The 27,198-nt window shown below is 32.2% G+C and overlaps 1 protein-coding gene across 1 annotated transcript in view; it reads right to left on the minus strand.

The window, feature by feature from the left end:
• LOC126887706 (CTP synthase) overlaps nucleotides 1-26,777 on the minus strand; it is a 54,551-nt gene extending 27,774 nt beyond the window's left edge. Inside the window, exons 1-4 of the mRNA XM_050655373.1 lie at nucleotides 26,518-26,777; nucleotides 16,526-16,696; nucleotides 6,960-7,342; nucleotides 890-1,269 (exon numbers count right to left, since the gene is read on the minus strand). Coding sequence (XP_050511330.1) covers nucleotides 890-1,269; nucleotides 6,960-7,342; nucleotides 16,526-16,696; nucleotides 26,518-26,683 — 1,100 coding nt within the window. The 5' untranslated portion in view covers nucleotides 26,684-26,777. The remainder of the gene's footprint in view (nucleotides 1-889; nucleotides 1,270-6,959; nucleotides 7,343-16,525; nucleotides 16,697-26,517) is intronic.
• Nucleotides 26,778-27,198: the final 421 nt, after the last annotated feature.

The raw sequence follows: 27,198 nt of genomic DNA on the forward strand, positions 1-27,198 counted from the left end.
AAATATTTACTTTTTGAGTTATTTGCGAAAAACCGTGTGAAAACGTAGTTTTTTTGTCGAAAAATAAACATCTTCAATCGCAAATAACTCGAAAATTACTGACTTACATAAAAAACTCTATAGATTAAAAGTTGCTTAAAATCAGCCAATTTATCAATTTCCGGTCTTATCTAGAACGTATGTTTTTTCACCCCCGAGAAGGGGTGACTGTCACCCCCCAAGTAAAAGCAACCAACGGCACAGTTTCAACTTTGAAGTGGAGGGTAAGTAGAATCTAAATCCAAATTTTTATGCAATTCGGAGTTGCCCCTGAAAATTACACGGTATCGCCGTATTTCCTGTTCATTTACTGGGCTATTAACCGTTTTATCACAATTAAACGTAAGAGGTGAACAACTCGTTCTCGTTATTGCCAGACAGCAGCGGTATTTTTTATGCACCGGAAGTAAAGACAGAAAATCTCGAAAGTTTTGTATTTGGTGCAATCAATATGTATGTGCAAAACATTCAAAAAATATAGCAGTTTGTAACAAGGTGATAATTAAATTATTATTTAAAATGTCACAGCATTTTATTTTTATCTTAATTATTTTTCTTTGATTTTATAATCATTACATTCAAATGAGTCTAATAATTAATCGTTAATCGATATTTACAGTATATAAAAAAATAAGGCAAAACTATTGGGATACAGTTGCACTCCACTCGGTATTTAATGTACGTTTTTGACTATAGGTTTATGAAGGTTAAAAGTTAAATAATAGTAATTGTGAACAGACTCAAATATGAGAAGACTACGAATTTTAATATTACCACACATTTATTTTTAAGTAAAAGGAATTATACTAGTTTAAAATCACAAAAAATAAACAAAATAAAAGTTACTTACTCGCAAACACATAAATTATGCCAAGCATTATGGTAAGAAGCAGGATCGTCATTCAGCATAGTAGTTTCCAAAGTAGAAGCTTCAATAAACTTCAGATTAACTTTAAAACCAGCTTTATTTCCAGCATGTTTTAAAGCTTTAGTAATCGACGTATACGAATCTTCTAATCGTGTGTATTTCCCCACAATTCCTATCGTAACTTCGTTCTTAAGGTTGGTCATTCTATCTCCAAGGTCTATCCACGGTTTCATATACTTTTTTAATGGAGGCAAGGGGGTAATTCCTAACTGTAGTCTTCTACATAGATATTCTGCCATACCGTGATTTTCCATAAAAACTGGAACTTCGTATACTGATTTTAAGTCTGGAATACTAATGATCTGAAACAGTTACAAATAGAACATTTGTTAACTATAATTATTTGAGCATATTCATTTATTTATCACAAAAATCTCGAAAAATTTGGATTTAAAGATAAAATTTCTGGGAAGCTATCGCTGTTGGTTATCATTATCAGGGACCCAGGTATACAAATCTGTCTACTACTACAAAATTCGGCACTTAGTGTATGTGCGGTAGAATATTATTTGATCTGTCTAGATCATTATTTTTGTTTTTCTGGTGTTCATCAGAAGTCCGAATTCTTTGTTTATTCTGTTTAGCTGTTCAGTGATGATAGTCATTTCGACTTCATTCGCTGTTAGTTAGTATAAGTGTGTCATGTGTGTATCGCTGGTTACTGATTTTTCTACCTCCTATAGTGATTCCTCCATCCCATTCGTCTAGTACTTTCCTCGTTATACATTCAGAAGAAGTTGTATAACAACAAGTAGTGATGTAACGAATATTAGTTTTCGCACTCGCGAATATTCACATATTTTTGCATATTCGCATACTTTGTGCGAATATGAATATCAGAAAAAAATAATTTGAAGATAATATTTGGTTAATAAAATCAAAATCTATTCAAAAAGTGACTTGCCACCATATAGTGAACATGTGAACAAGTCAATTTAGAGTTCAAATGGTATCTGGAGCATATTACACGGAATATTTTGAACATTGATATATAAGTTCACATATTTTATCTATGTTTCCATGACGGCTCAATTTTAAAGAGTTTTTACCCATATATTTTTATATTGTATTTTGGTAGTTAGCATGTTAGATCACGTAAGCACTGATGATGATCGATCATCCGATCGAAAAATTAGTTCTGTGATGTAGCCCTTTTTAGGGATTTTTAAAAATATACCTTTTATAAAGGATTTTAGTCGTTTTTTGTAATATATGGTATACAGCCAACTACAGGAAAACTTTTTCCTTGTGGATTTTTAAAATCTATTTACTTTTCATCTTTTTTTTTTATTAAGAAATGGTAACTTAACCTCGTATAATCACATTATCAGCCTTCATTTTATTTTATTATTTGGTATTATGTGATAAAGCTTAAGATTTAGATTGATTTACACTAAATATCAATTAACTTCTCATTAGAAATTTAGAAAACATTACAAAAATAGAAACAAATTGAAAAAAACTAGATATGTATTTGCATTCGCGAATGTCGGCAGCAGATATTCGCATTCGTATTCGAGAATGTTCAAAAAATGACATTCGTTACATCACTAGTAACAATAAATTGAACTTCGTAAGTCCTAGGTTTTCACCCAAGTGACTGTAAGTACAACTGGAAGTCGATATTTGAACTCTTCGTGTAACTTTGCGTCGATTGATATACAATTTTACTAATTTTGAGGCATTTTTACCAAACTTCCGGTCATAAATGGTTAACCAGAAATGACATCAAAACCGTAACTAAATATTCGAGCTCGACTAAAAATTATTAGTAGTCCAGGAACCGAAGCTTTTCACCTCGCAATTGTTACAGAATGGATCGATTTGCTTGAAAATGTGAAAATACGTAGTGGATAGTCCAAGGATCGAAATGTATATGATGCTGAAAGGCGCTTTTACCATGGGGGTGGTTGCCACCCCATCTCGGGGAGTGGAAATTCTTTATTATATTTTGACCGAAGTTAATACAAACGTTCATTTTGTGCAAAAAACGTTCTATACATTTTTTTGATAAAATTAATAGTTTTCGATTTATTTGCTATCGATTGTGTTAGTTTTATATCGAAAAAATCAATGTTTTTCGATATAGGTACTCATTTACGATTCACTCAATTTTTGCCGTAGAAAAAATGTTTTCGTACCAAGCTCTTGAGAATGAAATACCTAACCTACAATTCCATATTTAAACATTTTTTCGTATATCTGATACTAATCTTTCTATTCTGAAGAAAATGGCACTTTTTACCAAACTACAAAAATTCGTTATTCGCTTTTAACTCCAGTTTTTTTAAAACTAATCATTCTAAGCCAGTCAAACTTCTAGAATCTATTAATAATACATAAAATCTATGCCTGCAATTATAGACCTATTGCATTACTACCGGTACTCTCCAAAATTATTGAGAGATTCATAAAAGCCCGACTTATGTCCTTTCTCGTTGATAACAAGATTTTATCACAAAATCAGTTCGGCTTTTTAAATAATAAATGTACCACCAACGCCATGTTTTCTGTACTACATGAGGTTTATCAAGCATTAAACAATAATCTGCACACTGCCACTGTTTTTTGTGATTATGCCAAAGCTTTTGATTGTGTAAATCACGACATTTTGATAAAAAAACTAGATTTCTATGGAATTCGAGGTATTTCTTTGAACTGGTTTCAATCTTACTTGGATAATAGGAAACAACTGGTTAGAGCAAATGATACTGACTCTAGTCTCAAAAATGTTGTATGTGGGGTACCACAAGGTTCAGTATTGGGTCCTCTACCTTTCCTTATCTTTATTAATGACATCACTAGTTTAAAAATCGATGGAAAAGTTTTTCTTTATGCTGACGATACCAGTATCACTTGGAGCAACTCAAATATCGCAACTCTGCATGCTACTATAACTTCTGATCTACTCACAATAAAATCCTGGTCCGATTCTAATTTACTCTCTTTTAACGTAGATAAAACAGTAGCATTACCCTATAAAGGAATTCTTCAACCCTTACCTCTTCATAACAGCCAGATCAGTATCGTTGATTCTGTAAAGTTTCTTGGTATTTTTTTAGATAGCAACCTTAAATGGTCCCTTCATATCGATGTGTTAAGCAAGAAACTATCCTCAGCTTGCCTTGCAATAAGATCTGTTTCGAAGGAAATGAATTTAGCCTCTTCCAAAATAACATACTTTTCATTGTTCGAGTACCATCTTCGATATGGTCTGCCTTTTTGGGGTTCTGGTACAGCTGCCCAAAGCGATGTTATTTTTAAATTACAAAAAAGAGCAATAATATATCTGTTTGGCCTCAGAAGAACAACACATTGCAGAAGCTACTTCAAAGATCACAGGATTCTAACTTCTTTATATATTTTAGAAACTGTTTGCTTAATTCGTAAACATCTACATGTCTTTCCATCAAGACCTAGACATGACTATTCCACCAGAAATTCTACCTTTGACATCTATTTACCGATCCCGTCCAGTGAGTTAGTAAAGAAATCTATATTATATTCTGCAAAAAAACTATTCAACCATCTCCCTCTACAACTTAAATCTGCAACATCTTTCCCCGAGTTCCGTAAAATGACAAAAGCCTATTTATCTGAAAGACCATATTATTCAATAGCAGAGTTTCTTAACCAATAACTAAGAAATTACAGTAGTCTTATGTATAAGTAGAATCTTAATATATATTTGAGTTTCATATGCAGCAGCATAACTTATTAAATTACTTATTAAATTTCTTAAGGTAGATTACGCAATTTGCATTTTTTTTAATTTTGCAATAGATTGTTACTGATTTTTATTTCACTTTATTGTTTTATTTATACATATTGACGATTTGTATAATTTTAGTAAATTGTATTTATTGTTTTTATTAATGATTCTTGTAAGCTTTGTCTATAAAATTGTTAAATTTTTCATGACAATAAAGCATATTTCTATTCTATTCTATTCTAAATAAAGAAGACTGAATAAGGCCAATGACTAAAAACACCGCTAACTTACATTATTGGGCTTCCAATTGGATTTCTCCATTTTTTTCAAAAATATTGATTTTTAACCGCAACTTTTTTATTTTTTATCTTAGAAAGTTTGGTAAAAAAGAATGTTGTAGATTTTTACAAGATCTATAAGGCTATTAATATTAAATCCTTTTAAAAACCTCAGTCGTAAAAAGAGATGTCTTTGAAAGGGTTAGTAAAGGTGGTTTTTGCATATTATTACAAGTTTTAATTGTAAGCTCACTCAATTTTTCTTGTGAATTAAATAAGCTACAATTTCATATTACTTTAAAATTTTTTTTTGTATCTCTGATGCTAATCTTTCTATTCTGAAGGAAAGGGCATTTTTTACCAAACTACAAAAATTCGTTATTCGCTTTTAACTCCAATTTTTCCAAAACTGATCATTCTAAGGCGGTCAAACTTCTAGAACCTATTATCAATACACAAATAAAGAAGACCAAATAAAGTCAATGACTAATTTTAATTAGGGTGGAGATTAGGAGCTTGTTTCCGATCACTTTTTCGCTGAAAAAAAAAATAGGGACTGACATTCTTTTCATTATGTCACTTAATTTTTGAGCTAGAGACTTTTTTTGTATTTCTGGAGATAGATATTTTTAAACACTTTAAATCAGTTTAAACAAGTTATCCTCAAAAAATGCATAGTTTATCCGTCTTTTGACTTTGCAACTACAATATTTTTTAGCATTTGACGAAGAAGAGCTAACATATAATAAAGTATAACTAGATTACTATTGGTCTTAAAGAATATTTAAAAAAAACGTTGTGTTTATTTTTTCAAAAGGTACATTTTTGATAAGTAAAGTTGTTTTGATAAAACGAAAAGTTTTTGAGTTATTAGCAGAAAACTGATTAAAAACATTCATTTTTTCGATATAAAACTAACACTTTCGATAGCGAATAAATCGAAAACTATTAATTTTATCAAAAAAATGTAGGTATAGAACATTTTTTGCTTAGAATGAATGTTTTCACCAACTTCTACGGTCAAAATATAATAAAAAATTTCCACCCCCGAGATGGGGTAGCACCCCCATGGTAAAAGCGCCTTTTGGCATCATATAGATTTTGATCCTAGGACTATCCACTACTTATTCTCAAATTTTCAAGCAAATCGATCCATTCTATAAAAATTGCGAGGTTTTGTCCTATTTTAAGCTGCATTACTTGGACTATACAGTGCTAGTCAAAAGTCCGTACCCCCCCTCTTATCTTTTGAACGGTTTTACCTATAATAGTGAAATTTGGATGGAGGAAATTAACTGACGTAAGCTTCTTAACTAGTTATGACAGGTGACGTAATAGTGACAGATGACGTTACAGAGCCACTGTGACCGATAATTTTAAATGGGACCTTATGGCAAGTGATACCTCGTTTGATAGGTATTCAAAATACCTACTCAGCCATACTAATTTTTTTGTGTTTTAGTTGATTTTGATTTTGGTGAATAAATTAAATAAATATAATATTGTAGCTTCGCATTTAATTAATAAAAATTCAAATGTACGCCTATGGTTTGTTTGTCAAAAAAGTTGACGTTTTTCGATTCTCTAGTAGTTTTTACGTCAACGTCAACCTTTTTGACAAGTAATCATAGGCGGAATTTTGAATTTTGAATTAATTAAATGAAACTACAATTTTATATTTATTTCATTAATTCGTCAAAATTAGCTTAAACTTAAACAATATTAGTATGACTGAATAGGTATTTTCAATACCTTTCAAACGAGGTGTCACTTGCCATAAGGTCCCATTTAAAATTATCTGTCACAGTGGCGCTGTAAAGTCATCTGTCACTATTACGTCACCTGTCATGACTAGTTAAGAAGCTTACGTCCGTTTATTTCCTATCTCCAAATTTCACTATTATAGGTATAACCGTTCAAAAGATACGAGGGGGGGTACGGACTTTTGACTAGCACTGTATATACTTGGTCTAAGACTTGGTCTTTGGATGTTATATCTTACCTGTTCAGGTGCTACATGGCAGAAATTTGAAATTTTCTCTTTAACACTATGTCCAATGGGCTTCTCTGACCTACAAACGATAATGTCAGGAGACAATCCCAGTCCTCTGAGTTCCCTAACAGATGATTGAGTTGGTTTAGTTTTATGTTCCCCTGTAGTTCTGGGTTGTGGAATGAGAGATACATGTGCCACACAGAAATTCTCTCGCTTTACTCTAAATTGGAATTGTCTAAAAGCTTCTACGAATGCCATACTTTCGATATCACCTACTATACCACCCAGTTCTATTATACACACTTCTGGGGTTTTTCCAGATTCTGAAACTGGTTTTTGTGCCACACGCTCCACCCATTCCTGTATCGCGTCAGTTATATGAGGAACAACTAAAATTAATAATAAAAAAGTACATTATAAAATCAAAAAATAATGTTTATAAATAAAGACAGCTGAGGTTTAATTTCATTTCAGAGACCACCACCATTTGTTTATCTACATTTCTACCACTTGATCTCCTCAGAACAGCCCGTTGTACTGGTCTTTTAGGTTTCTCGTTTTTTTTGATACGAATATTTTTTAACAGAGTAATAATAAAATATTAGAGATGCATTCACATTTCACACATAGTTTTTGTATCACAAATAAAGACCTCTAGTTTTAAAAATCTACAAATCTATAAAAGCGGCATTGCATTTGTTAACAAAATTAAAAATTTTAGACAATCAAAAATATTTAGATGATTTTAACACAAAAAGTTAAAAAACGAGGACTACCTTAAGGGGATGGGCACGTATTTTCGGCTGCAATGCTATTCAAATGGGGATTCATGTTTTTCGAATCCTGAAAAAACTAATAAGTATTTTTGAAAAATTTAAACGCAGAATGAAAGATTACGTTATTAGCGAGGGCCGAAAGTCCCTGAGAACTTCTATAATGTTTATTTTAATAAGTTACAGGGGTGAAAAACTAAGAGAAAATTTAGTGTGATTTTTAATTTCAAATATCTCATTCAAAATAAACTTTTTATTTATTCTAAGGGACTTTCGGTCCTCGGTAATAAGTTAGCCTTTCATTCTGCGTTTAAATTTTTCAAAAATATTTAGTTTTTTCAGGATTCGAAAAAAATGGACACCATGTCCGTGGTAATATTTTCCAAATCTATCTTTGTCTTACAACGCACTCAGCCGAATATAATATTGTCAGCATATTGTCAGTCAGACAGTGACAATCAGTGACAATTTTAAATATTTGACATGGCATCGGAAATATTTTGAGTTGTTGATTAAATAATATTGATATACATATAGTGTATTTGATAAATAATTGATTTAAGACGTGAACTTAATAAAAAGTTATTTATTGTGTATTATTTGTGGAAGATCCAAGCAGAGAATACACCAGGATAATATATTCTGTGATCCAAGTATTTTGTTGTTAAAGATGTTCAAAATTGTAAGCGTTCCATAGTAACAATACAGGTTGTCCCGAAAAGATTGTTCATAAATTATACCACAGATTCTGGAGTCAAAAATAGATTGATTGAAACTCACTTACCTATACAGTGATGAGCGCACTAATAACCGGCAAAAAGATGGAAAACATATTAAGTTGTGAGATAAAAAGAGATGAACCTAGTGGAGGTGTTAAATTTAGCGATAGTAACTTATCGAATGTCATTATATTGATTGTTTCCCACCTTTAGACGTATCGGACGTGTTTGAGAAATGCCACTGTCACCGTAACAGTTTTAGTTGGCATACTGTTCTGATTCGTCTAAAGGTGGGAAACAATCAATATAATGTCAATTTATATGTTACTATCGCTAAAATTAAGACCTCTACTAGTTTTATTTCTTTTTATCTCACAATTTAATATATTTTCCATCTTTTGCGCTATTTTGCCGGTTATTAGCGCGCTCATCACTGTATACAATAGTCCACAAAAAAAAAGTTACAGCCATTTGAAGTTACATGAAAATCGATTTTTTTATACATCGAAAATTCTCAGAGATTTTTTATTGAAAATGGACATGTGGCATTTTTATGGCAGCAACATCTTAAAAAAAATGAAAGTAAAATTTGTGCACCCCATAAAAATTTTATGGGGGTTTTGTTCCCTTAAACCCCCCCAAATGTTTGTGTACATTCCAATTAAATTATTATTGTGGCACAATTAGTTAAACACATTATTTTTAAAACTTTTTTGCCTCTTAGTACTTTTTCGATAAACCCGTGTTTATAGAGATATTTTGAATATTTGTCGAATCCACCACATATTTGTATATGGTTAAGTATGTACGATTATAGCAGGTATAATCTGAAAATTTATTATTTATAATTTACATTTTTAGGTATATTTGAAAAAGAAGCTACATCTCGATAAAAGGTGACTTATGAAAAAAAGACTAAGATGCAAAAATTTTAACAACACCGTGTTTAACTAATGGTACCACAATAATAGTTTAATTGGAACGTACACAAACATTTGGGGGGTTTAAAGAAACAAAACCCCCATAACATTTTTACGTAAATATATTGAAAACGAAGCCGCATCTCGACAAAAACTGGCTTATCGAAAAAATACTAGGAAGCAAAAAAGTTTTAAAAACGTTGTGTTTAACTAATGGTATCACAATAATGAATTAATTGGAACGTACACAGAAGTTTAGGGGGGGGGGGAGGGGGATTTAAGGGAACAAAATCCCCATAATTTTTTTATGGGGTGGACAAATTTCACTATAATTTTGTTTTAAGATGTTCCTACCATAATAATGATACATGTCAATTTTCAATAAAAAATCTCTAATAGTTTTCGATATATTGAACAAAATCGATTTTCATTTTGTAACTTCAAAGGGCTGTAACTTTTTTTATGAGCACATTTGTACAAAGGTAAGTTAGGTTCAATCGAACTATTTTTGACCCCAGAATGTGTGGTATAATTTATGACCAATCTTTTCTGACACCCTGTATATTATTAAAAACTCACTTTCAACACTTTTCCTCTTTTCTCGATTGAGTATTAGTTTTTGTCATACATATAAATTATTACAATCACTGAATACCTAGTTAGTGAAAAAATTATCACATTTATTAACTGAATTAATAATCTGCAATTATACAAATAACAGTTATTCAAGAACATTCAAAAGCCATCTCTTTAAAGTTAATCATGAAATTGTCAAGTAGAATGACATTCTAGTAATGTTTACATATCCATACCAGTGTGAATTTTACTACACGTAATTTGCCGTGTAAAGATAGAAAAAGTAGGGATAGTCGTAAAATATTTGCAAATTATGTACAGATGGTCTTAAAACTATTATTTATATCAAATTCTACACATCGTCTAAGATCCGAATCTAGGTCTACCTTCACCCATCGGCTTTCTGGATGAAACATTTTCAACGAAAACTTTTCGTTTATAAATTTGCAAAAGTCTGTGTGTTATTGCGTCGCCGCTCCTGCAATACTTAGAGCAAGTGTATCGATGGATTCTTATGTAGTTTTGCCTTCTGAATCCAAATCTGAAAACGGCATTTCGATACCTCTAACCGTCTTCGAGATAATCGACCTCAAACTCTAAAATGTGACGTCACAATCCGGTTATCTCCTACCGACGCACTAAACGTCAGCTCAAATGGTTGATTAGGAAGTAGGCTACTTTTTGAAATCTCGATTTGTTAAACATAACATAGGTTATTTGTTATTTACATTTGAGTTTGACACTTCGTGAATGTCAAACTAAATTTTAAATTAAGTATTATACTACATTCGCTCTCGCGAGATTTTTTTTGAGACATTCGGAATAGGAAACCTACAACACAAAAATTCCTACCTCACACTATTAACTGCTAAAATCAACTCAAATCAACTTAATCTTTCATTAAAAAAAGAAGAATTATTAGAAATAGTGGGAGTGTCTACTAATCTCATAAAATTTTGTGAAGTTTATTTCTACAAAATATTTTTATTTTGTACAATAAATAATTTTCTCATTTGCTATCAATACATTATAATGGTTTAAATAAATAAATATTGATTGGCGTAAGGTTTATGTTATTTTTATGTCTGTTTACTATTAATAATATTGGATATGAGCAGGTGCGTTGGTTTTGTAGTAATTTCCAGACACTTCTGACAACTGAATTTTTCAAAAAAGAAATTACTGACGTCAGTGTCAAAAAAAATCTCGCGAGAGCGAATGTAGTATAATAAAACATCAATGACATTTGATAGTGAATTTAATTATTATATAAAATAAATAAGATGTTCAAAAATACAATTTGAGTATAATATTTTAAAAGCAATAAGTTATTCAACAGCTCTAAAAAGGTTTATACCCGTACGCCCTCCCCTTTATGATAAATGGACTGTTCCATTTGCTACGAAATATGAAATTAAAATATACCTAGTCGGTTCGCTAAACTCGACACAACTGGTTAGTGATTTTAGTAGGTAATTTTTTTGTTTTTTGAGAATTTTGCCGAAATTGGCAAAATTACTAAATACTTAGTAATTATTAACTATTTAGAAATTATTTTTTTGTCGAATTGGCAAAATTATTGACTAAAATCACTAGCCAATTGTGTCTGAGTTTAGCGAACCGACAGTATATGAAATAATATTGTTTGGTATAAAAAAATATGGTCTGATATGTGCAATTACATCCTTCTAATGGAAAAAAATATTTGAAGATTTTTCTCAAATTACGGATACTAACAACATTTTCATTTATAACTCTTTTATTTTTAATTTGACGAAGAAAAGTTATTCTTCATAAAAAGCTCTTCATGTTCTAAGATTTATGATGCAACCATCATGTATAAAATTTTATTAATTTTATACGAGGTATATAAAAAATATGAAATTCGATCAAGAGTAAACTACCTTTATAGTTCATAACATTTAAATTATAATGATATAATTGCACATTAAAACATAATTATTAATTCTAACCTACTTTTCATAATAGCAATTTTCCATATTATGAATTAAAATACGTAAATATACAAAGTTTTCGTTATGATAATGCTCGCATTTTCGACTTGTTTTTTTATTAAATTTCATACATAGACAAGTATTACTTGCGTGAGTTGTCTATCAAAATCTTGTCATAGCTATCTTTAAGGGGGGCGTAGAGTTTGAAATCAACATTTCAAGCACATTTTTGTAAATTTTTTTCAAAGTATGGTAGAAATATTTTATTTTTAAATTAAATAAGCTATTCAGTACAATTCATAGATCACTCCAAAAAAATTCAAGGAAAAATAAGCCAACGGTGGCAAATTTTTAAAGACATCTAAAAAAGTAATGAATTTTGCGGTGGACATCAGAACTCATCATTGGATCATGTTAAAGAAAAAATTCAAAAAGATTTTATTAGCTTATGAATTTCTCGAGGTAACGCTGTTGAGTTTTTTAGTTTTATCGATTTTTTACTTTTTGGTATCACTCATAAATCGAAACAAAGATCTATTGATATTCACCCTATTTTTATAGAAATAGGGTGAAAATCAACATATTTATTATTGTTAAACAAAAAATAAACATAAAACAAAAAATATCTCGACAACGTTACCTCAAAGTATGTATAAAGAAAATATATACAAAATTCCAAGTGGATCGGTCAAGTAGTTTTTGAGTTTTGAATTTTCAGATTTGAGGAAAACGCGTTTAAAGTATTGTCAACTTTTATTTTCAATTTCTTTTTTGTGTGTCAAATCGTAAAGTGATGCACACCGGAATATGTTTTGAATTGCGGAGTAATTTACAAAAGAGAATGAGAACAGCTGTTGACCGTTGTTCACTACGTCCAAGCGCGCTGGCGAGAAACTGCAAAGCGAGTCGAAGGTAGGGCTATTCAACACTATCTCCCTACCTTCGACTCGCTTTGCAGCAAGTTCGCGCCAGCACGTTTGAGCATAGTGAGAAAAATTCAACAGCTTTTCTCATTCTCTTTTGTAAATTTCTCCGTGATTCAAAAACATATTCCGGTGTGGATCACTTTACGACTTGAGAGACAAAAAAGAAATTAAAAATAAAATTTGAGAATACTTTAAACCCGTTTCCCTCAAAACTCCTTTTTTTCAAAGGCGGTAGATATTGTAACTCAAAAACTACTTACCCAACCCACCTGCAATATTGTATATATATTTTTTAGACATTCCTTGTTTTTTGTTTAACAATAATAAATATGTTGATTTGGGTCTACCCCAAAATCCCGACAGCCAAAATCCCGACAGACACAATCCCGACGGCCAAAATCCCGACACGCCAGAATTCCGACAGGCCAGAATCCGGACAGGTTTGATAAGTTTCTTTTTAACATATAATTACATTTATTTCTTGTTTTTTGTTTATGGCCATCTGTTTTTTATTTTTTGTTACTAAACAATAGCTATTTGTATAACAAGGGAGGAAAGTGCTACTTTTCCTCCCGAGAATGAAGTTTACTGCGCGACGCGTAGCGGAGGGCAGTAATCATTCAAGGGAGGAAAAGGCACTTTACTCCCATGTTATACATATGGTTTTTCCACCTTCCTCAAATAACAAGTCATTTTTTCATTTTTACTTAATTTATTTATGTAACTAACCAACAAAATTTATTAGAACTAAAACTAACAAGTAGGTACAATATAACTGTCAACTGTCAAATATAAGTCAAATTATTAATGTAAACATTGTTAAATCAGAATAACAATTTACTGTTTTTTACCATTCTGCAAAATACAGAGTGTTTTTAAATAATCGTTAAAATGTATAGATACTTACGTAAGAGAAAATAGATATTGTACAGGGCGTCAATAAGTTATATTTCATGAATGAAATACCAAGACGTCACTTTTACTTTTCCTCCCTAGGGAGGAAAATATTTTTCCCTAGGGAGGAAAAGTACAACTTTGCTCCCTACAATCAGGTCCGGAAAAGTATACTTTCGGTAGAGGTAGGTGGAAAAAGTATTTACCATTTAATATGAATATGAACTAATTTTTTAAATAAAATTTCTAACATGGGTATATGAATTAAATTATTTTTTTTGTCCAATAATACATATATGTACATATAATCAAATCCTGAATTCAAGTTTACTTTCATATAATAGATATTATCATGTCACTTACAACCTTCCATTTCATTAAGTATAGCTTTTATATTATAAAATGAAGTGTTTAAATAATTTTTTCTTTTAAAATACATAATAATTTACATGTCGGGATTTTGGCCTGTTAGGATTCTGGCGTGTCGGTGTTTTGGCCGTCGGGATTTTGGCTGTCGGGATTTTGGCTGTCGGGATTTTGGGCGGCACCGGTTGATTTTCACCCTTTATTGCAAAAAAATTCGTTGTTTTGACTTCTGAGTGATGTCAAAAAGTCAAAAGTCGATAAAACTAAAAAAATTGACAGCGCTACCTCGAGAAACTCATAAGCTAATAAAATCTTTTTGAATTTTTTGTTTACCATGATCCAATGATGAGTTCTAATGTCCATCGCAAAATTCATTGTTCTTGGCTTATGCTTCACCGTTGGCTTATGTTTCACTGTTGGCTTATGTTTCAATATTTTCGCTTGAATTTTTTTGAATGATGTATGAATTGTACTTAGTATGCTTATTTAATTTAAAAATAAAATAATTCTACCATACTTTCAAAAAAAAATTCACAAAAACCTGCTTAGGGTTATATACAAGATAGGATAGCTATGACAAGATTTTGATAGGCAACCCACGCAAGTAAGATTTGTCTATGTATAAAATTTAATAAAAAAAATGTTTCAACTGGAAAGCCGATGAGTGAAGGTCGACCTAGATTTCGACTATCAATATATTCAAATACAAGTTACATCAACCATAATATGTAACAGATGTGCAGAAAATTTTATACATATTATGTAACAAGCAAGCAGGAACACAACAGTAAAAAAAGAATTCAATTAGACCAATGAGTGCAATGAGAATTTATTATTAAACTATTTTAAATCTTATGTTACCTTCATAAAAACCAGAAAGTAGTTATAACAACTGAAATGAAGTGTTACGAAAAATCACTACTATTTCTTACAGTATACATGAGAAGTATAGTAATCTAAAAGACTGCAAGACTGCAAGACTAAAATATTAACCCATCTCTATACAGTACCAGTTATCAAAGAGACCTAATGAAGTTCTACCCATCTCTATACACTACCAGTAATTCCCAGAAACCTAATAAAGTTTTAATATGACAGTGACAGGTTAGGTTACATCGCTGTCAAAAAATAAAAAAAAAATAGAAATACAAATACCTGTCTATAGAAAAAACTTTACACAGTGAGTATATAATTATTAAACCCAAATTTTATAGTTAGAAATTATAATTTTGCAACTGGAATGTGAAATTTAGTCTGTGAGCTACAAATCCAAGATGTAGTTAATTTTTATGCACATCTGTGTCAATACATTATTCTAATACATAATTATGTATTAATTTTCATAGGATTTATTTTCTTTTTAATATAATTTTTTCATGTGTTGAGAGTTTCTCATTGTTCATCCAACTCTCACATTTCTAATTCTTCAGTAATAGTTGGACTACTGTGCTGTGCCAATCAGCAAATTGCTTATTATTAATAAAGTATTATTAATGACTATAAATCATTACTAAATTTACTAGGCAGTTGAGACTTGGATCAGCAAACTGATTATAACAAATTTTTTTTTGTCCACAGAACCAATATAGGCTAATTAGATATCAGTACATCCTTATATTTTCTATTCTATAAAAAATAAAAAGTAAATATACTGCGTGCAAATTGAATAAAAAATTACTCTAAAAATAATAGTACATTCAAAATACAAAAGTAGTATAAGTACAATATATCATAATTTAGTATAACTACATAAGAATTAACAAGTAAGTTGGTAGTTGTAGCTTAAATACATCTAATTCTCTAACGTTTGGGTTCGCTCTGATTATTATAAAATGTATATTTACACCGTTTTTAAGCGTCAACGCCCTTCGGTAGGGATCTATGGAGGAGCATCACCAAGCCGCAAGCCCTGATCCCTTGCTGTACCGCTCCTCCATAGACGGATCAGACACCTGTTTATTCCAGACCAAGTCGTAGATTTTATATAGAATTTTCTACTATGACGTTGGCCTTTTTTATTAATTTCAAATGACCAAGCTAGGGCTCGAACCTCAATCGTTATATCTGCTAGATTTGACGATCGAGCTGATTGTGCACCTTTGCCCACTGAGCCGTCTGACGCACTACACAAATACACCTAATTCTCTAATGCTTGGGTTCGGTCCGACTATTATAAAATAACACAGCTTTAGATTTAATTCGATTCGGGGTCACCACCATCGGCTGATCTAGGTTTCTACTTTTCAGTGTCTTTAGAGCTGCCTGCGGTGTATTCCGAAGCGAACTAAATCCCATTGTCAGTTATTTATCGGTCTGTGTCTTTATAAATTTGTAATAAGTTCAGGCAATATATAGTCACAAGGATTCTACATTTTGACCTCTAGAGAATTTTTTCTGTCTCCAAGACAATTCAATTTCTATGATATAAAAAATAATAATTTACCTTGAACAGTTTTTCCAAGATAATCACCATGTCTTTCCTTGTCTATCACATGCTTATAAATTTTTCCAGTGGTAATATTATTTTCTCTATGTAGGGTTACATTCAAAAAACGTTCATAATTTCCTAAATCTAGATCTACTTCTCCACCATCATCAAGGACATATACTTCACCTAAACAAAAAAAGAAGAAAATTCTCAATAAAAATGTAACAGAAGGATCAAATTATACCAAGTAGTTAATGTTTGTTCAAAATGAACTAGAATATAAAACAATAGAAACCTACAAAGAATAACTTTTTATAAAGATACATTGTGATAAGGGTACTGATTGCTTTAGTTTACAATAATTAAAATGTTGAACTGTTAAGTTGGAGAAAAAAAAATTAGCTGGCAACACCACTCAATAGAATGCAAGTAAAATAAAAGGCATGGCTCAACCACACCTGCTTCTTTGTGGCTAAATATAACAGTTCAAGTCAGCTTTGTAGTGTATGTTTGAAATACCACTTCATCAAACTAGATTTTATTTATAATCATCATCATTCTGGCTTTACAACCCTGTGTGGGTCATATCCTCCTCAAGAATTTCTCTCCAGCATCCCTATTCATCAGCTTCCTACGTCAAACATGTATTTCCATCATCCATATGATCAAGGACAATGGCTCTGGGTTTTCATTTATATTCCCTCTAGTCTATCCCTCCTTGAGGAGTATTGGGCGCTTATGCGTTTCTTGGCCAAAAATGTAAGATAGCTGACTAGTCGGGTCTTGTTTCTTCTCTCTGTGTACTACCTCCTTCCATTCTCTTCTACTTTTTGCTCTGCTTTTGACTTGACCCCATCTTAGTCCAATTGTTTTGTGTTCTCTTGTAGTTTTTTTCCAGCTGTTGTCTGGTCTTTCTCTGTTTTCCCCTGGTTCAAGTGCTTGTCTCGCTGTTGCTTTGATCTTTTCTCAAAGTAGGACCAGTCCATTTCCATTTTTTTTTTTTTTTCATTGACTAATGCATATTACACTACTTTGCTTTGTTCTTTCTCATAGTTTTGTATTAGTTATTCTGTTGGAGCAGCAACATTATTTTCAGGATTTTTCATAATTTATTATTTAACGTCCTAATTTATTTACAATCTGTAAAACAAGTTACAATAAGTAAATGTTGTGACCACTAGTGTAGGTGACTTGGAGAAAATGATTCAATAATCATTTTCTTTACAAATATTTTACATAGATATAAAATTGTTTGTCTCTGGGAATTACGGCACATATAACTAAAATCGCGATGGTAAATCACTAGGTGTATTTCGTCTAAGTCTCCGTCTGACTGGTTGGCTCATCAGGTTTCTGGCTAGTACATTTGGATGTTGTGCCAGTCTGTCTTCGTATTTCTGTGCAAAGTTGGTAATTTCTTCTTTTACTGTTGAAATTTCTAGATCGCGTCTAATAATAATATTTGCAACATACCATGGGGCATTTGTGATTATTCGAAGAACCTTCGACTGGAACCTCTCCAAGATTTCGATATTGGAGTTTGATGCAGTACCCCAAAGTTGGATCCCGTAAGTCCATATTGGCTTCAAAATTGCTTTGTAGACAAGTACTTTATTTTTCATCGAAAGTGATGATTTGTGACCAATCAGCCAGTAAAGATTGTGTAATTTGAGACCAAGTTGTTTACGCTTCATAAAAATGTGTGTTCTCCAGTTTAATCTTTGGTCTAGATGCATTCCAAGGTATTTGACTGTTGCTTGCTGTTTTAGTTGGTGGTTGTTGATATATACAGGCGGGCAGTGACCTTTACGGTTTGTGAAGGTAATATGAACCGACTTTGTTTCATTTGTTTGACCCCATCTTAGTCCAATTGTTTTGTGTTCTCTTGTAGTTTTTTTCCAGCTGTTGTCTGGTCTTTCTCTGTTTTCCCCTGGTTCAAGTGCTTGTCTCGCTGTTGCTTTGATCTTTTCTCAAAGTAGGACCAGTCCATTTCCATTTTTTTTTTTTTTTCATTGACTAATGCATATTACACTACTTTGCTTTGTTCTTTCTCATAGTTTTGTATTAGTTATTCTGTTGGAGCAGCAACATTATTTTCAGGATTTTTCATAATGATTTGTAGTTTTTTAGTTGTAGTTTCGTCTTCTTAAAGTAGTATATGCAATTATTAAAGATTTAGATAAAGATAGTTTTTGTTGTTTGATATTTTGTTTCTTTGCCAAATTCTATTTAAAGCACTGAATGCATGTTCTTCTTCTTTAAGTGATGTCTCCTAATCGGAGGTTGGATATCATCATAACTATCTTTACTCTATCTTCCGCTGCTCTAAAGAGTTCTATGGAACTGCATTTCATGCATGTTGAGCCTTTATTATTCTCATCTGTACTCGTATATATCTTTTACACCTCCCGTTCCGTTCCACCCAAATATGTGAACTTGTCTATTTCTTCCGCTTCCTGCTTCTTCTTCTTACGGTGCCTTATTATTAAAGATTGTTGGCCATTACATTTGCCCATTTAATCCTATTTGCAGCCGCCCTGAATAGTTCTATGGAGGTCATATTCGTCCATTGTCCTAGGTTTTTAAGCCAAGAGTTGGGTCTTGGCTTGAGTTGGGATTTTGCCTTTTTATGTTGGAGCAGTTCATACTTTTGATTTCTTACAATGTGACCAAAATATTGTGTTTTCCGTTCTTTTATTATAAGCTTATTCCTTGTTCATCCTCAGCAAAACTTTTGTTCCGCTTCCTTACTGTTTATCATTATTTTATTATTTTTTAAGAATTTGGTTTTCTTTGTGTTTATTCAGAGTCTGATCGGGTTATAGTATTGTACCAACTTGTCAAATTTTGTTTGCATATAATTTTGGTGTTCAGTTAGAAAGCAGATATGCTTCTTTTCATGAGATTTTTCAGTGCGCCACAAATGATAGAAAAAAAGGTAAGTCCGTGATAATACACATTTATGACATTTATTCTAACATGACATTTTAGTTAAATCTGACAGTTGTCACATTTTATTTGCAATTTAAAAACAAATCAATTGAGTTTATTGCATTTATAAAATGGCATTTTCTTTGATTTGTATAGTCTTATAAATTGTACAGATTATATTCGTAGATATATTATATAATTAGCAAATAATTTTTTTTCGATTATAGCGCCATCTATTGACAACTAGAATAAATGTTATAAATGTCACCGACGAAATGTAATCACCGACGTGCGTTTTTTTCTGTCACATACAATTTAATGCGTTAGAAAGAAATCGAAAAACTGTGACGCACTGAAAGATCCTCATGAGAAAAAGCATATCATCCAGAAATTCAAGATCTAAGTGTTTAAATGAGTTCCATATGAAGCCTGTTCGATCATCACTTACCTTTCTCATTACCCAATCTATCAAAATAATAAATAGGGTAGGGATAGTACACAACCCTGTTTGACTTCACTTTCTACATCTATTTCTTCTGTTACTTCACCTGTATGTTCCATTTTGGGTTTGTATACTTCGTAGAAGAGTTTAAAACCCATTATAGGCCAGCATCCTATATATTCGCTGGAGTACTTGGAAGTAACAGCATGCAAGTAGTTGGAAGGGACACGTGAAACGATCGTGTGCGAATAGCGGAGAAATATTGCAACTTTCTTAAAGAATTCATATTGTCAATTGAAATGGTCAAATTGACGTACATTTCCTATCTATTGTCATTGAAGAAGAAAAATTATTTGTTGCTCCACAATATTGATATGATATGCAATTATTATATAAAGGTAAATTTAATTAATTGTATTTTGCTTGCATTACTGCATTTTAATAACTAATTTTATTTACTACATACAACTGTTTACGTTTTAATAACATAACCTGAATCTTATTTTTTCTTCTTATTATTTTTTGGGCTATGGCCTTGACAATTATCCAGTAACCAGGACTAATATAATTGGCCAATATAATTAAAAGTGCGAATAAAGTTGCAGAGCATAGAAATAGGTGTCGCTTTGCCGAACTTGCACAGTCCCAATAGGCACTAACTAAATTGTAAGAAAAATTTACCCTGTACATTTTATGATGTATTAAACTGATTTATAAATTTTGTTTAATTATATTACTAACACCCATTCAGTAAAAAAATCATAAACATTGGACAAATTTCTTGACCTTGTCTAGATTGACACATTTAATAATAACAATTTCATTTGGGAACTTTCTTTCTTGTCTTTCAATGGGTTATTATTGTTGAGTAAGGTTTATTACATCGGATAGTCATAAAAATAAATATCGTAAAAATACATTGCTGAATAGTAACTATAAAGTTTGTTTTACTGTCCTAGAAGTAGGACGCTGGTACTTAGTGATATCAAAATATGTAACAATTTTAGTATTCAGTTATATCTGAATCTGCAATCATTGGAGTTTTTTTAATTATACATTTGTTTATTGCGATTTGCATAAAAAGTTTTGTACTTAATCATATTTGGGAGAAATACAAATGTTGAACTCTGTCAAAGTAGTGAATATTGTTAGAATTTTGACTTTTACACTGGCAAAGCAATTGCTAAAAATGATGGTGAAGATTTGACCTTAGGATCAAGAGTAGTACTTGATATATGTTAGATTGCATTGATGAACATGCAAGTCACTGGATGTTTTTTGATAATTTGTTTACCAGCAGAGATTTGTAAATTGTTGATACTGATATTTTTTTGTTCTTCCCTCCTTCCCCTCCTTTGGTAAATCTTCATTGGTCTATATTTTGTTCAAAAGTTTATGTAACATTTCTAATGGTTGCTCAGTGTCTGCCTTTATTAGGTCAATGGGTATATTGTTGATTCCTGCGGGTTTGCCATTTTTTGGAAGTTTTAGTGTGTTTCCAATTTCTTCCCTTAAAATTTCTCCTTTAGTTCAAGGCCTATTGAGCTCTATAAATAAAGACCTAATAAAAGTAATTTCTCCAATATTTACCTCTAGCTCCAGTGATTCAACTTCATCTTCTATGACTTGTGTTATTTCATGTTTAGCATATATTTCTTCAAAGTATTTCTTCCATCTTTTCCATCCTCCTAATGTGACGTCGCAATGTAACGGGGGGCCTCGCTCTAAAAGAGGGCATTGCAACTACTGAAGAAATAGGTCCTTGGTTATGCATGGATTCTATCGTGAGATAGGATGCTGTGAGAAGTGTATTCACAAAGAATACAAACCTAAGAAACTGTCCACCAGGAAAAACACGTCTATGCATAATTTAATTGCGGTTAATTTTTATTTGGGTGTTTTTGGTCTAAAGTTAAAATCTTTGGAATTATAGAGCAAAAATTGAACAAAACACGATTTTCAGGCGCCATTTTGTTTATAAAAAAAGTAGCACACTATCTGCGGACTTTGCATATCTATATTATTAATACATACAATAATAAGATTCGATTCCAGCAATAAAATTGCTGGTAAATAACTTTTCCCAAAAATGGCCTATTCTCCGATAATCAGCCCAGACTAATATGATTTTGAAGGATGTTAACCACAGGTGGTGTGCACATATATGTACATAAAAATATTTGGAAAAACATTATTTTATTCATGAAAACTTAAAAGATGGAGTTAGTTGATTTTCACTGTCATTGAATGTACAGATAAGCAAGCTGGATGACGAATTTGGAGATGTACAATTTTTCCTGTTAACATATTGATATTTGTGGATTTAATGGTATTAAAATGTCAAAATTGTTCTTATTGCCGTATCCAAGCAATTGAATAGTAAGCATTTGCCATCTTCACTTGATATCGAGCAACTGTTTGTAGCCATTATCAATGGTAACGAAACCATTATTCTCGGCACTGCATATTTTCCCCCAAAAAGTGACTCTGAGAAATTTTCCATCTTCAATGACAATGTTGACAACACAGTCAACAATTTCAATCCATCCCAACTATGCCTTTTGGGTGACTTTAATCTGCCTAATGCATCGTGGTCCCATGACAATTTCAGTTCCAGCCACATTTAATCACCTTGCTACTCCTAACGAAAGAACATCCATTGAGATTACCTCAAATCTATCCTGTCTGCATAATCTATACCAGATTAACGTTTGCCCAAATACCTCTAATTCTTTATTAGATTTGATACTGGTCCAAAATAAAGATATCGCCGTTGTTGAACCTACAGACATTTTAATCTCTCCTGACCAATATCATCCCCCACTGGTGTTTGAACTACCCATAACTACCAGATATAATGAGGGACTTTTACCAGAGGGTTACTATCATGACTTTAAATCAGCAAACTTTTCTCTAATTAAAGGCTATCTCGATTGTGTCAACTGGGATACTTTAATGATTGGATGTTCAGTCGATGAAATGGTTAACATTTTATATGATATTCTGTACTCAGCTATTGACATCTATGTTCCTGTTAAAAAATTCTCTTCTAGAAAATTTCCTATCTGGTACTCTTCGGAACTAAAATCGTGTATTATTAGAAAGAAGACAGCACACAGGAGACTTAAAGAGTCCAAGCTGCCAAAAACCAGTTACCTTTACAAACAGTTCTCAGAGCTCCGATCTCAGTCCCAGATACTTGCCAAATTTAAACTTTACATTGTCTACTGAAAACTCTCTTCCCGGCGGTCTGAATAAGTTTTGGTCTTTTATCAATAACAAAAGAAAATCAAATGGAATTCCTTCTGAGTTATCTCACAACGGTAAAACTAGTTCATCTGGTAAAGATATTGCGAATTTATTTGCTGATTTCTTTTCATCAGTTTACTCCTCTGTTGTTGTTGATTTCCCCGAAGACATCACTTCTTCACCCTTAAACATATCATCATGTAAACTATCCATCTCTGACATTTACTCTAAATTGTGTAACCTCAATCCTTCTAAAGGCCCGGGACCTGATGGCATCCCATCAAGCTTGCTCAAGTACTGTGCATTTAATTTGGCTCGGCCATTATTTCTCATCTTTAACAAGTCTTTAGCTAGTGGAAGCTTTCCAAATGTTTGGAAGACCAGTTTCCTATTGCCCTTACACAAAACAGGTGACAAAAGTCTTGTGTCCAACTATAGACCTATTAGTATCCTAAACTCTATTCCTAAACTATTCGAATCACTTGTCTGCGATTTCCTTACACCCTCCTTGAACGGTGTTCTTTTGGAACAGCAGTTTGGTTTCAGGCGCCATAAGTCAACTGAACTCAATTTGCTGACATATACTAACTTCTTACTGAACGCCTTGGACAAAGGACTACAGGTGGACGCCCTGTACACCGACTTCTCTAAGGCTTTCGACAGAGTTAATCACAATATTCTATTAGAAAAATTGCAGCGATTAGGGATACATGGTTCACTTCTGCTGTGGCTTAGGGAATATCTTCTGGACAGAAAACAAATCGTCAAGCTCTACAGCTATTTTTCCTAAGAAATAGTTGTCCCTTCGGGCGTACCGCAGGGATCTCATCTTGGACCTTTGTTGTTTAATGTTTTTATTAACGATATAAAAGACTGTTTCCAATATGCGAAATTTCTTTTATTTGCTGACGATGTTAAGTTTTACTGCCACATTAGGAATCCACTCGACTGTTTAAGGCTTCAGTCCGATTTGAATCGGTTGAATGAATGGTGCAGCAACAATGACATGGTGCAGCAACAATGACATGGTTCTCAACTCCTGCAAATGTTTTCACATTTCATTCACGCGTTCGAAAAGTCCTATCTCTTTCACATACAAAATAGGTGATATAAATATCACAACAGTCACATCCATAAAAGATCTTGGAGTTACACTTGACTCTGGACTATCGTTCAATATTCATATAAGCAATATCATCTCAAAATCGCTTCAACTGTTAGGTTTTATTAAAAGATGCTCCCAAGACTTTAAGCAGTTGAGATCGTTTAAACTGTTGTACTGTGCAATGGTGAGGCCAATCGTGGAATATGCATCTTGCGTCTGGTCACCCGCCTATGAGACATACAACTGTAAGATTGAAAGGATCCAGCACCTATTCCTTAGGTTCGTCGCATTCAAAACAAACCGTAGAGACTGGAATTATATGGATCTTGAACTAGAACTTAACATTGACACCTTATCAAGCAGACGGAAAAAGAAGGACATGTACATGTTGTATAATATTATAAATTCAATTCACGACTGCCCTGAGCTCCTGGAGGAAGTAGGTTTACATATTCCCTCCAGAATCACACGTTCAAGATCTACGTTTCATACTCCCATCAGCAGAACTAACTTCACTGCAAATTCTTTCATCTCGAGGGTTTCTAGACAGGCAAATGCTTGCTCCAATTGTGTGGATTTCTTTGCGGATAGTTCGCGATTTTTAAAAACGCTAAAGGATTGCGCCCTCTAGTTTTATGTTCTTGAATATTTTAAACTTGTGATTATATATCTTTACCTGTTATTTTTACTTTTTGACTTGCTTTATTGTCGTAGTGTTTATTGTATCTTATTGTATTTTACGTATATTTGTAATATTTTGTTAGTTCTTCATATCTTCTGTAATGTTTTATTGTAATGAGCTTTGCTCGTAAATATATATAAATAAATAAATAAATAAATAAATAAATAAAATTGAAAAAAACGGAGTTAGTGGATTTTCCCAGTATGCCTACGATATGATGGCTACTGCCGCTGTTACGCTGTGTCTGTATTTTTCCAGTACTCCCACCTCTTGGTAGATACGCTCACCCTCGTATGACAGACAAAGATAGCTGGACCACAACCGTTAGTGTAGTATGAGGTATATTTGTCCCGTAACACAGCCAAGGTGTTAACCAGGATGTTCTTCTTCATATTGGACCTCACTTTCCAAATATCTTTCCTTGCAGAATGTCTTACAGGAGGGCATCTCTGGATTCATTTCGCATAATGTGAGTGTAAAAGTGTGGTAAGCCGTCAATTATGTCAAATACATATTATATCACTTATTTTTGACCTATTTTAATTTAACACGTTGGCTGTCATGTTAAAAAAAAAGTGGGTCCCTATGGCCAACGAGTCTCCCGTTTCTATACTTTTGACACAACTACGGTGTGTCATGAGGCTGTTATCAACAACAACATGAGACACAACATTTGTCTCTCACGGCAGCCATTATGTTAACACAAGGTAGGCATAAACAAACAAAATATGTCCATCAGGAGGAAGAAAATACCTTATAAATACAAATAAAAATATTTTGGCTCAAAAATACTAATTAAAAGAAAATAAAAATATAGTGATATTTTTGTTTCCAGTAGATCACCATCGTGCGGTTTTGTTACTACAGTAGAACCTGGCAAATCCAAAAAGTTCGGATTATCCGAAAGTTATCCCAAAATAATAATTCAAAGCTTTCGTTGTCGTTGATTTTGAGTTGCAAATCATTCACGAAAGAGTGTGGACAATATTTTTGGACTCAAGATGACTGCAAGAGAACTGAAGTAAGTTAGTATTTAACCTTTATAAGCACTACATAATATAAAGTATTTATTTATTTTGAAGAAATTTTAAATGTCAAAGTTCTGTTAATCCTATATTATTAATTTTTTTTGGTTTTACTCTGTATAATAAAAATGTTTTTAAGTTTTTGTCTTGAATTTTTAAATTTTTTTTCACTTTCTGTTGGTTCGGATTTGCCGAACGTTGGATTAGCGGGGTTCTACTGTATTTAGACGTCGTCGATCGAGTGTTAAAGGTCCTTATAGTCCTTGTTTGATTTAGTGAGTCTAAAGTGCACTAGCATACAATGTTTACAGGATGAATAGAAAATACACAAGAAGCATATCAGTATTATTATCAATATGTAGTTTCTAGCTATCCTTTGTAAATACTTATTATATTTGTAAACATCGGCTAAGGCCTATGTGACAAAAGAAAAACAAGTAATAAAATTAAAATGTAAATTTTTTTGTTTTTGTAGCATAACATTGACTATAATGCGCAAAAATTCAATTGTTTGAAAATAAAAACTAAAAAGGCATAATTTATTCAAAAGTAATTTATCACAAGGATGTTTACCATGTTCATAAGGTGAAAATGTTCCAGCATCCAAATTGATGTAAGGGTCGATTTTTATGGATGTCACTTCAATCCCACAACATTTTAATATAGCTCCAAATGAACTAGATATAACACCTTTCCCTACACCACTAATAACACCTCCCGTTACTAAAATATACTTCATTTTTTATAAAATATTGGAATGGATGGAATGGCACGTGTGTGATGTCTCTACCGCACTACCGCCAAAACATAAATGGCCATTATTATTTGTTCCTGGCCATGTTGCCAGATTTTCTTAACGAAATTATAAGAAAATTTTTTTCATTTCAAAGAAATTTAAAAGAATGTATTTGCTGAAATAAAGCCCTAACAGTTTTAATTTGGAAATATTGTTAACAAATTATTCTTGCTCGTTATTATTCGAGAGGTAAACACATTTAAAAAAACTCGATGAAGTAAAAAATTCCTTAGTAAGTAGTAGCGTTTTGTTCAGAACGAACGTTTTCGGACTTATCAGTCCATCATCAGTGAACTCAGGTACTTGCAAAATAGCCCCGAAACCAAACAGTGGTTATATGTATGTAGAATTCAATATACATTGAATTCAATATACTCAACGATGTTAGAGGATACTTTCCGGGAAACTTCTTCACTTGGCAGACTTCAGTTGACTAAGATGGTTGTCTAGGATATCGG

This window comes from Diabrotica virgifera, chromosome 7 (genome assembly GCF_917563875.1).
Source record: "Diabrotica virgifera virgifera chromosome 7, PGI_DIABVI_V3a".
Taxonomy (NCBI): domain Eukaryota; kingdom Metazoa; phylum Arthropoda; class Insecta; order Coleoptera; family Chrysomelidae; genus Diabrotica; species Diabrotica virgifera.